This window comes from Arvicola amphibius, chromosome 7 (genome assembly GCF_903992535.2).
Source record: "Arvicola amphibius chromosome 7, mArvAmp1.2, whole genome shotgun sequence".
NCBI classification, from domain to species: Eukaryota; Metazoa; Chordata; class Mammalia; order Rodentia; family Cricetidae; genus Arvicola; species Arvicola amphibius.
Window position 1 is genome coordinate 2,642,677 of NC_052053.1, and position 12,041 is coordinate 2,654,717.

The 12,041-nt window shown below is 40.7% G+C and overlaps 1 protein-coding gene across 2 annotated transcripts in view; it reads right to left on the bottom strand.

Moving 5' to 3' along the window:
• Nucleotides 1-287: 287 nt before the first annotated feature.
• Itgav (integrin subunit alpha V) overlaps nt 288-12,041 on the bottom strand; it is a 71,523-nt gene continuing 59,769 nt past the window's right edge. For both annotated transcript variants that reach the window (XM_038336153.1, XM_038336152.1), the window contains exons 22-30: nt 11,096-11,175; nt 10,650-10,730; nt 9,802-9,907; nt 9,130-9,288; nt 8,130-8,228; nt 4,950-5,063; nt 4,747-4,854; nt 3,658-3,780; nt 288-3,426 (exon numbers count right to left, since the gene is read on the bottom strand). In XM_038336153.1, coding sequence (XP_038192081.1) covers nt 3,331-3,426; nt 3,658-3,780; nt 4,747-4,854; nt 4,950-5,063; nt 8,130-8,228; nt 9,130-9,288; nt 9,802-9,907; nt 10,650-10,730; nt 11,096-11,175 — 966 coding nt within the window. In that variant the 3' untranslated portion in view covers nt 288-3,330. The remainder of the gene's footprint in view (nt 3,427-3,657; nt 3,781-4,746; nt 4,855-4,949; nt 5,064-8,129; nt 8,229-9,129; nt 9,289-9,801; nt 9,908-10,649; nt 10,731-11,095; nt 11,176-12,041) is intronic.

The following is a 12,041-nucleotide window of genomic DNA, read 5'->3' on the forward strand; positions in this document are numbered from 1 at the left end:
CTCTGTGGCTTTAGAGCCTGTCCTGGAACTAGCTCTTGTAGACCAGGCTGGTCTCGAACTCACAGAGATCCGCCTGCCTCTGCCTCCCGAGTGCTGGGATTAAAGGCGTGCGCCACCATCGCCCGGCGCTGAAAGTGTTTTAAAGCAGAAAGGGAATAGCTCATTTTCCACCTAAAATGAAATGCAGAATTCGGTTTAGAAGTAAAAGAGCTTCACCTGTGTACCTACAACTACAGCAGAATTGCTTTTATTCTGCTAACCAAGACAAACAAAAATACTAATAAATCTCTATTCAGATGAGGCTTACTGAATTAACAGCGACTTATATGTTTCGTTACATTGTTATATTGCACTTGAGAACAATGACAAAATTAAAGGAGGATCCGGTACCCTCACAGACAGCATGACGCCTCAGGAGTTACAACAAACGCCAGTGTAGACTGCAGGTGGCCCCGCCACGGTTCACGGTTCAGATGAAGGACCAACCAGTTCAAAGAAACCTTTTAGAAGTCACTAGACTTTAAGCAACTTTATTTGCCTCTTTGGATCCCCAATGCAACTTTGTTCATCTTTTCCCCTTCCTCATCAAATGAAACGTAAAAGCCACCCATGCATAAAACAAGGTGACAGAGAGACAATGGCCACACACACAGCTACTCTAAAACAACTCAGTCTCCTCTACACAATGGATGCCACCGCAGCGCTCCATCACCCCATGAGCCATCTTAAAGGAACAGCAAGCTCTTGTCTGCTATTAGTCAATCTCCTCGGTATGTAAATAATGTTGCATTCATGAGGATTAACTAATTAGTAGTTTCGCAATTCAGGTAGAATTAAGACAATAATGTTTTGGCTGTGTCACCTTTTATAGTCATTGAGACACAATCAGAGTTGTGACGATAATTAAACTTAGGGGGAAGTGACCCTGACGTAGATGTCACGCAGCGTCAACTCTAAAATAATTACCTCTGTAAGAAATCAGCATCACTGCCAATATTTCTCACTGTGTCAAATGTCCTCTGGATCACTCAGTTTTTTTTTTCAACTGAACTAGATTATGAAAATTTTATACTTGGAAATCAATTTTAATTCTCAATAAACTACAAATATGAATCTAAAATAATCCTTTGATATTCTATCGATTATATTCATATGCTGCTATAGAATAAAAAGAATCAACATTTTTTTTTCAGAGTTGACTTTGAAATTACAGTTTCTAACCTTACAGAGATGCAAGTTTACACTTTTTAGAAGGAAATCCACGCCATTGTAGAAAACTACACACCATGTTAATTTCCCCGTCCAACTTCTTTCAGTCCCGAACAGAAAGTTACTCCTCGGCAAAGGAGCCATAATAGGAATAACTGTAAAAATCAATACTGATTCTGTTGCCAGAGAATGAACTTCACTGATTTTCAGGAATGGCAGCTATTATGTAGGAAGACAGAGAAGGCAAAAGTTTTTACAGTCAACTTAGTGGCTGTGTGGTGGTGCTCAACACTTGGCCCTATGGTAAAAATATTTCTGAAAAGAATTTAAATTTATTGGTTAACAAAACTTGTGTATATGATTATCATCTTTCAAGCCATTAATGAATTATATACCCCAGAAGCTATTAATTTAAAAGTTCAAGCTAAATATAGGGTTCTGTTTATATTCTAACTTGTACGAGCCACCTAAATGTGCTTCCTGTTATGAAAATAAATTTTCCGTATTAGCTCAGCCATATGTACATGGAATTAACATGATATGCTGAGACCAATTTCACTATTTTTAAAATGTAGAAAAATATTCAATTATTTAAGAGAAATATTTTTCTTTGCTTAATGAGGGCAGCAGTTTAAAAAGCTGTTAGAATTCTCAACTCTAGTGCACAGTTGGTGTAATTGCACAAAAACAGCCATGATCGAGTCATCCCCTGTCCTGGAATAGCCATGATCGATAGTCATCCTCTGGCCTGGAGGAACTGTGAGTAAATCAGGGACAATGAAGACCTCGCTAACGCTGCTGCCCTTATTATAAGCCCCAGAAAACTTACATTAACAAATGTAGACAGGCTTTATAAGGTTTTCAGTAACAAGAGCTTCAGTAAAAACATCTTTTTAGCATTTCTTCTGACAGCTGAGGCAGGTGGATGCATTGCCTTGCTTAACCTGAGGAAATGCCCATGCTAGAAGCAACCATGCTTGCTGCCTTTGGAATGTGGATTCCAAGCATTTCTCTTGGGGTAAGGGTGGGAGATCCAGGTTCCTATAGGTTATAAAGACGGTCCTGACCCGTTCTCAGTTTTGGAAATAGAAGGAAAATATGAATACAGGAGCAAAATAAATTAACACCAATTAGAAGCTCCAGTCTAATTAAAGAATGCAATTTTGATGAGCGGTTACAGCAGAGACTCACAGAGAGAGCCTTTCGGCATTTTATACGCTGAAAACAGCCAGGCAAATGAAACAGACGTACCTCAGAAACAACTTCCAGCTCCCAGGGCTTCAATCACCATCATTATTTAGTTGAGATCAAGCTATTGCTTAATGGGCATTTTTAATTATAGAATTTTCAGCATGAAATGGCTTAAAGGATTTGATATAGAACTTAAATTACAAAAGTTAAAATACAATAAAGTACAATGCAGACTAGATATAAATAAAAACCTAAATTTCATATAAAAATACTGTACCGTTGTTAATACAGGAAGCTGTTGTTTCTCCCCAGTGCTGAGGACTAAACCCAGGGACATGTATATACGGAGCACATGCTATGAAGTGGCCTACCGCCCAGGAAAGAATTTTGATAGTCTCAGATTTTTTTTTTTAAAAAAAAGTCCTACTATGCAAATGATATTGAAATCTAAGTCCGTGCAATCGCTGAGTCTTCAGTAGCTTACTAAACCAACTGTAGTGTAATGTGTACTAACGTTCTAAGTACCTGTACAAAGTTATTGGTGCTAAGGTCTAAACTTGAATTGCTTTAAAGATCCTAACTGCCTTAATGTAACATCGAAGAAGCGAGAAACCTCACATAGTAAATTAGAAATAGTAACTGAAGAGGTACCATGTTATATGATGTGGTAACTCAGGTGCTGTCGTTATGTACGCTGAGCAAGGATTATCGCTAAAAACACACGTCAGTGTATGTGAAGCCCATGTAATCTGAGCCTGTTTATCAAGAGAAGCTGGCAAACAGTCATTTCAGTTTTGTGGGTAAGCTGAGGCTACTGGGTACCCTCAGCCATACCATCTGGGGATTCTGTTCTTCATGAAAGATATTTAAATCTATCGCCAAAGTGGAAAATTCGGTGGATCCAGAAGCGGCGCCGCTTGGGAACCACAATTAGGTTTCGGAGTTTCCTTCGCCGTTCTCGTGAGGTTGGAGCTGTTCTCTCTCCTGCTCTTCCTGAGGCGGTCGGACGCGTTTAAAAAAGCCCATCTGTCAGTTAGAGAACAGGCAAAGCTCTCACTAGCAGAACGTTAAAAAATACAACTGACCGTTTCTATTAGCAGCTTGAGCCTCCAAATGCCATTTTTGTTTAGTTTCCCACCCTGAAACGAGCCCTGCTCATCGGGCGGTATCACTGGGCATCCGTTTCTTCTTTTCTTTACTCTCTCCTTCCCTTTTCTCCTATTCTCTCCCCTTCCCCTCCCAAAGTCCATCACTTACCCTGTACATTACAAAAACCAGAACAGCCAGTAGCAAGAGCCCTGCGAGGACCGCCAAGATGATCACCCACACGGGCACGGGCATGGGCGCCGGCTGAATGCCCCAGGTGATGTTAGTGGTGACCTGTTGGGGAAAACACGTGGAGCTTTAGATAACTCTTTGACTTAGTAAGTCAGTCGCTTCTAATTTTTATTTTAGTGGTGTTCACGTCAAGCTCCTTTCTCATACAATCATTTAGTGCGCACACATTAGGAGTCAATAGCAAGCTCGCAAAGCTCCTAACAGTAGGCTGACTTCAGGGTTCACATGAAATGACTGATAAATGACCCCATACAGACCTTGACAGTTGATCCCATTTTTAGTACTTAAATATCTTCAAAATCCATTTACTTTATGTACTTAGTTTCAAACTTATAATTGTCAGGGGAGAAAGGAACCAAAACATCTCCAAATGAATGTGGTAAATAGTAAAAAAAAAAAAAAAAAAAACCTGTTACATAGAACAAAGCATTAAAGAAAAGGCCCAGCGCTAGGAATTCTATGACTAGGGAGTAAAGGAATACCATAGGACAAGAGTACAGTCCTGGGTCAGGGAGGATTCCGGGATACCATAGGACAAGGGTATAATCCTGGGTCAGGGAGGATTCCGCAGCTAAAGGCACTTGCCACACAGCTGATGATCTAGGTTCAATCCTCAGGCCCCAGATGATGGAGGGGGGGGAAAATCAGTTCTGGAAAATTGTCCTCTGGTCTTGATATAAACGCAGTGGCTTGTGCTCCACCACCTCCACCATCACCACCACAACCACCACCTCCACCATCACCACCACAACCACCACAACCACCACCACCACCACCACCACCACCTCCACCACCACCACCACCACCTCCACCACCACCACCACCACCACCTCCACCACCACTGCCACCACCACAATCACCACAACAAATGTAATTTAAAAAAAGAAGACGACGACGAATGAAATGTTTTCAGATCTAAAATATTAATCCCCGCAAATAGCTTTATGACTCTCAGTTACTGTAGTGAAGCTGCATGCACGCATTCCCTCTTTGAAACCAGTGACTTACGAGTGTGGAGTTGAAGAGATCCTCAATTGGAAGATTCTTGTAAGGAAACTCTATGATATTAAATGACGCGGACGACTTCAGGGAGTAAGAGTGGTTCTGGTTCTCCTTCTGAATGGAAACAAAAACGGGATGGTTTCTCAGGTAGCAAGGCCTTTATTATTCCTCTGACAAACGTATAAACCTGTGGGCACCTGTCTGCTTACATTCATAAACGTCTCGGTCCACAGCAGGGATTTGATATACAGGATCGCACTCTTTCCTCGATCCAGCCGCCCGACCTGGCAGATGATCTGCAAGCACTTAGCGACTCCACAGCCCTGCCGGGATGAACCATTTTTATTTACAAACTAAGATCGCACTGTCTCTTTTTAACACTGACATTTAACATTTGAACATGAAGCATTCTTACAAGAAGACCAAAGAGGAAGTATATAGATTCTTCTGCCTTTTAGGAACAATGCTTAACAAACAAGCCAACAGTTAATCCCGTGCTTTTTGTTAAAATGTTTATTTTATTTTTTATTTATTTTGAAACAGGGTCTCATTATATAGCCCTAGTTGTCCTGAAACTCACTGTGTAGACTAGACTGCCCTGGAACTCGCAGATCCTGCTGCTGCCTCCCCATTGCTGAGATTAAAGGCGTGTGTCACCACACACAGCAAAATCAATGTTTTTTTAATTCAAACTATTCTAGAAACATAAAATGTATAATATTGAAAAGTTCAGTTTTATGACAACTCAACAATTTTAAGACATAAATATCATAAATTTTAAGGCATATACATTAGATCACAGCAACTCTGCAGAAAAGCAAAGCAAGCAGTGAACTGTAATTGTTCTTCTGCATGAGACTCGCAGAAAGACCATCACATGCTGATGAGTCGTTGGCCAACACAGTAGGGACGCAATAGTATGTTTGTGGACCTTTTTCATTTTGCTTGGTTTTGGTGTTTTTCTGTCTTATTGGTCTTTTGCTTTTGTTTTTTGTTTTTCCTCCTCTGTTTCTGTGGGATTTTTTGTGTTTTTTTTTTCTTTCTTGTTGTTTTTTACAGAGAAATAGAAAAAGAACATAAAATTGGCTGAGTAGGAAGGTGGAAGAGTATCTGGGAGGAACTCATCAAAATCTATCAAATGAAAAATGTTTCAATATAAAAAATGAATACTGTATTTTTTAAAGCAAAATGGGAATGAGAGAAACAGTGTGGGAGACTAGGTGCAAACAGACAGACAGCAAGGTGTTGACGGAGGCTCGTTAGTTCGTGGCTGCCCAGACTTGAATAATCGCACAGAAAATGTATTAATTAAATCACTGTTTGGCCTATTCACTCTAGCTTCTTATTGGCTAGCTTTTACACCTTAAATTAACCATTTCTATTAATCTGTGTATCACGACGAGGCTGTGCCTTACCGGCAAGGTCAGGACACATCTATTTCCTGTGGGCTGCTACATGGTGTCTCACTGACTCTTCCTTCTTTCTCCCAGCATTCAGTTTAGTGTTCCCACCTAGCTCTACTTTGCCCTATTAAAGGCCAAAGCAGCTTCTTTATTCATTAACCAATAAAAGCAACCCATATACAGAAGGACTTCCCACATCAGCAAGAGCCCTGAATGTGTGGTTTACAGACTATTATGTTATAAAGCTGATTACATTAGGAGCTCTGATTAGTTTTCCTTTTTATGAATATTTTATTTTTAATTGTGCAAATCTGTGTGGGGATAAGCAAACATGGTGTCCTTTGAAACCAGAGGTGTTGTCTCCCTCTGGAGCTGTGGTCATAGTTCTGAGCTGCCTATTGTGGGTGCTGGGAACCTAATTCAGGTCCTCTGGAAAAGCAGCTGGAGCTCTTAGCCACTGAGATCTCTCTCTAGTCACCTATGATTTTCCTGAGTCAGCTGAGAAGGTCCTGGAGTGAAAGAACCCCAACAGGTTCTGTGGCAAAGGGCAGAAAATCAGAAGCCAAGGTTAGTAAAAGTCAAAGAAGATGGTCCAAGTCACAGCGTGAAGGAGTGGCGCTGGTGGAAACGGGTTAGAACTGGGTACTTTAGATAGTAAATAGAGGTGAAACTTGATGAGATGTCAGGCAGTGCTGAGAGACAAAGAAGGATTTGTCCAGAGAATGGCGTCACCGCGGGCCGTTGCGGAAAGAGAAGCGTTGGGAAAACTCCATGACATGTTTTTAGGTTTGCTATTTTCTGATAGACATGGGAGAGGATTCTAACTGGCAGAGGAACAGACCCTGAAGTTCAGTGGAGGATCTGAGCATGGGTCAAGGAGGAGCAGTGGCAAATGGGGAACCAGGAGAGAAGGATGCCCTTGGAAGCGGTGATGTGAAGAGAAGCTAATGTTGTTTGTGGGCTGGCAAGACGGCCTAACAGGTAAAGGCTCTCATCGTCGAGCTTGAGGACTAAGTTAATTCCTTGGGGTCCACATAGTGGAAGCAGAGAAGTCGCTCCCACAAGCTGACCTCTGACCTCTGCAGGCATACCATGGCATGTGTGTACCACAAACAAACAAACACACACAAATGAAAATGTAATACACAAACAAGTTTTTAGAAAGTAGTGACTGAGCCGGGCGGTGGTGGCGCATGCCTTTAATCCCAGCACTCGGGAGGCAGAGGCAGGCGGATCTCTGTGAGTTCGAGACCAGCCTGGTCTACAAGAGCTAGTTCCAGGACAGGCTCCAAAGCTACAGAGAAACCCTGTCTCAAAAAACCAAAAAAAAAAAAAAAAAAAAAAAAAAAAAAAAAAAAAAAAGTAGTGACTGTAAAGGCACTTGGGAGACAGAGGCAGGCGGATCTCTGTGAGTTCAAAACCAGCCTGCTCTACAGAGTGAGTGCCAGGACAGCCAGGGTTACACAGAGAAACCCTGTCTTGAAAAACCAAAATAATAATAATAATAATAATAATAATAACAACAATAACAATAACTAGTGATTGCTAAGGAGCTTTACCAGTTTTTCTATGTGTTGGTTTCAGATCTACTTATTTTAAAAAATAAAATAAAATTTAAAAGGCTAAACAGCCCATTTCTCCATTTCCTTCAAACAGTAGAGGAAATCATTGAATTAATTATTCCCTTCATACATTCTCATCACTCGGTCTCCTGGTTTCTCCTGCAATGTGCCATTGAAGTATCAAAGAGAAAGATGAGATCAGGAAAGTTCAGGTGGAGGAGCACAGTCAAGGAAGTCAGTTAGAATACAAATGCTTTTACTTAACAATCTATTAAATGGGTCGGTTGAGAATCGCTCCCAGCGTGACCAGGGTCAAGAGCGAGGACTGAAGCATGCTCTTTTAGGCACTGCGCTGTGATGTTGTCTGTCCTGAAATCATGTATTTTTAGATGCTTACACTTTCCGTACTTGGGATGGCACTTACCACAGTGTGAACATCTCCCTCCCGGAGGGCGAGATCCCGCTTGGTGATGAGATGATTCCGTTCTCCTTGGCCCGTGGTTGTGTCATTCTTTCCGGGTGTCTGCCAAGACGAGACATGGATTGTGTTGTAAAACAGCGGTTAAACAATAGCGGGAAAAACATTTCACAACGACATTTGGACATTAATGCTTAGATACGGTTAGCACACAAGTCTATGAAAATGTGATCCGACAGAAAACTTACCTCTGAATAGTCAGTGAACAGGAAAGACAGAAAATAAAAGATCAAAGTCGTCAATGTACACTGCAAATTTGTTAAAGTTCCCTTTTCCTAAGCATTGCTCTTCCCCACGCATCCCTAAAGGGGAACCGAGAGCAACACTGAAAGAGCCTGAAATTTTACAGTGCATCTGTGATGAGCGCCAACAGGAGTTTTGAGTTTAATTGGTTTGAGGTTTTGGAAACAGAATATTACTATACAGAACAGAGTGCCCTTGAACACAAAATGTAATCCCAGATAGTCTCAAGCTAGTTATGGGATTACAGGTATGTGCCATCAAGCCTGGTTTATTTTAATTTATGCCCTGAATTTTCCGTAGACTATATAAACATAATATTCTTGTGTAAATATATGTTCTAGAACAAATATTACTATCACCAAAAATATATAAAATTCTATAGCATTTTCCTAGACCCTGTTAATGAAGAGTCACAAGTAAAATGGTATCATATTATTCTTAAGACAGAAATTCCAACAATAAAATAGTATTATATAATATATTTAATAAACTGAGATGCAGTGGGCCATGGTCAAGAATAACTCCTGAGGCTTCCAGAACACTCATAAAAGTATGGTTCGCTTTGATTTCACAGAATTGATTCTTACTTATTACATAAATTAGTGTACTAGTTTTGAACTAAAATACTTTTTGCAGAGTTCATACATTAAAATAGCTGTTTGTATTTTATGTGTTTATTTTATCAATTTAGAAAATGTACTACCTTAATTCTCAAAGAGTTGATCTCTGTATCCGAGGTACAGTTCATTGGCCCATCAATGTCATAATGAAGGATATACAGCAAAGTGTTGTTGTTGTATTTGTAAGGCCACTGGAGATTTAGTATTGCCTTGCTGAATGAACTTGGACCATTGTTTCTTAGCTAATAAGAAAAAGGAGATGTAAGCACTTTGGACAAAGATTAGATCTATTTTCCTTCCACCAAGTTATCACTAGAAATCATATCAACAATGGGACCTGAAGAGCAGCTGGGATCTAATCGTGACCTCTATGCACAAAAGTCAAACAATGTTTATCTCAAGTGCAGAAAGATCTACCAGGATGAAAATGTCAGAAGGCTGATTTAATAGCCTTTGTATAGACAATAAAACAGCTTAATTACAGGCATTTCCAGCTTTTAATCAGAACTTCAAAAGGCTGTGGAGTATACACGAGGATTATCTCTTTCATTCAGAGTTGGTTTCACTTTCTTTAAACACATAAAGTTATTTGTCTATAAAAATGAACTTACAAACAGTATTTTTGTTATAAGTTCAAACTATGCAAACCCTACATAAAAATCGTACAGGATTGCTTTTAAAACACGTTTAGCTGCTCTCTCCATTGCCCCCGCCCCCAACTTTGCCAATTTCTACTGGGTACGAGAGCTGCAGACCTCGTAGATGTGCTGAACAACGGGCCCAACATCCTCTTCAGTCTCCGGGTTTTCCTTGTACTCCCAATTGGGAATTGGGAGAAAGATATGATCAGGACTTGAGACTCTAAACAATGACCGAAGAAAACCTACCATGAATATCAAACAACATAACCAGTTCTTTTCCCTAAGTGTTCTATATTCAGTGGAATAAAATCAGACCTAATTATAAAAAGACTCAAAGGAAAGGCTTGTTAATGAACAAGCTTTTTTTTCTTTTTTATTGTTTTTATTGATCTATAATTTTTTTCTCCACTCCCCTCCCTTCCCCCTCTTCAACCCTCTCCCATGATCCCCATGCTCCCAATTTACTCAGGAGATCCTGTCTTTTTCTACTTTCCATGTAGATTAGATCCACGTATCTCTCTCTCTCTTAGGGTTCTCATCGTTGTCTAAGTTCTCTGGGATTGTGAATTGTAGACTGGTCTTTCTTTCCTTTATGTCTAAAAGCCTCTTATGAGTGAGTACATATGATGTTTGTCTTTCTGGGTCTGGGTTACCTCACTCAATATGTTTTCTAGATCCATCCATTTGCCTGAACAAGATTTTTATGCATAAAATCTACTGTTCTTAAATCAGCCTGCATCAATGAATCAGTGAGCAACTGCTGGAAAAGCCAATCGACGTATTTTAAGACGGCTGTGCCTGTGCCTCTTGGAGCACCTTCAAGGTCTTATCTCTGCAGAGTCCACTGCCTTGGGAAGCCAGCACTAAGCCGGAGTGGCTGCCCATAGGAAGCCAGGGTCCAGCAGCTACATTGCAGAAGCAATCACAATGACGTTGATAGTCAACTGGAGGCTCACACTTACCCTCTTATCTCAACAGCAGCCAAAACAGCAAGGTCAACTTTGTAAGACACAACGGGGCTTACATTGTCAAAAGAATTAGAGCTGAAAAGGGGGCGAAAACAAACACGCTCAGGACTGAATTGGGCACATTTATCATCAAAGCCATAAAAGGGAAAACTCAGGGGAACGAAAACTACACAATCCAAAGAGGCACAGAAACTGAAGCCCGACCGATCAAGTGATTATTTTAATCACATGCAATTCAAAGCTGAAGATAATTTTTATTTCCTAATGCTTAATTTGTCTTATAAACTAAATTAGCAGTATAGCCATTTGCTTAGTTAAATACTGATTAAAGAATCTTATAATAGAGTACTGAAATTTTAATCTATGTTATTCCATCTTTATGTATGTAATATATTTATAAGGAAGCATGGTTATTTTATCCTAATACTTGTTTTTCATACCTTTGGATTTTCAGGTCAAATTTCACAGAGGTATCCATTTCTGATTGCTGGTGCACGCTAAAACGGAGCCCAGCAAACAGCTGGAGAGGGAAGGCAATAATGAATAATTAACGCCTCATTTAAATCAGAAACTTCAAATCTGACATCCAAATATAAAGGTGTGTTCTAAAATATGCTTTTGACGAGGTTACGGTAAAAGTGAACAAAAATAATTACATCTCATTTCCCACTGAGGTCATGATGCAGGCTATTTAACAATTATTAATTACAGCCATCCCTGCCTACGATAATAACCACCTTTCTAAAAACTTCCGTGCTTACTGTTGCAATGAAAGCCTGCAACCGAGTCCCAAGACTCGCTATATATAAGAAGCTGAACTAACCTGAGTGAAGAAGCCAGACAGGAAACACTGGAGGGTTAGTCAGAGCACAGCATTAAAGGAGTTGGACTAAAAGCAGAAAGTCTCTCCTCATACCTCCCACTGTCTCCTCCCCAGCACCTCACAGGCTGAGCCCTGAGGCGGAATACAGACTGATTTTAAAAACGACTGAACTGAAGGTATGAGACAGCAAGCTTCCTGGGGACCACATAGATGGCATGGAGGAATGGCACCTCCATGGGGCTGCATGCATGTTACAAAGTCTGGAGCTGGCTACTTAGAAAAGCCAGGACCTAAAGGACCTCTGAGCTAGAAAACCAGAGAATGAGAAAATCAAAAGCTCTTCCCCAGAGAGCATCTATCCAGGATAACGACTGCCTGTGGGAACACACTCAGAGAAGAAGCATGCCATGTTCAGACCATGCAGCGGGTCTGCACATAACCACCATCAGTGTGCCGCTCAGTGCATCTGCCTGGAGAGCATCCTATGTACGCCTGCTTTCCTCAGTACCGGGACACACAAACCCTGCTTCCCTTCTGCAGGACTTGGGGGAAACCTGCCTGGC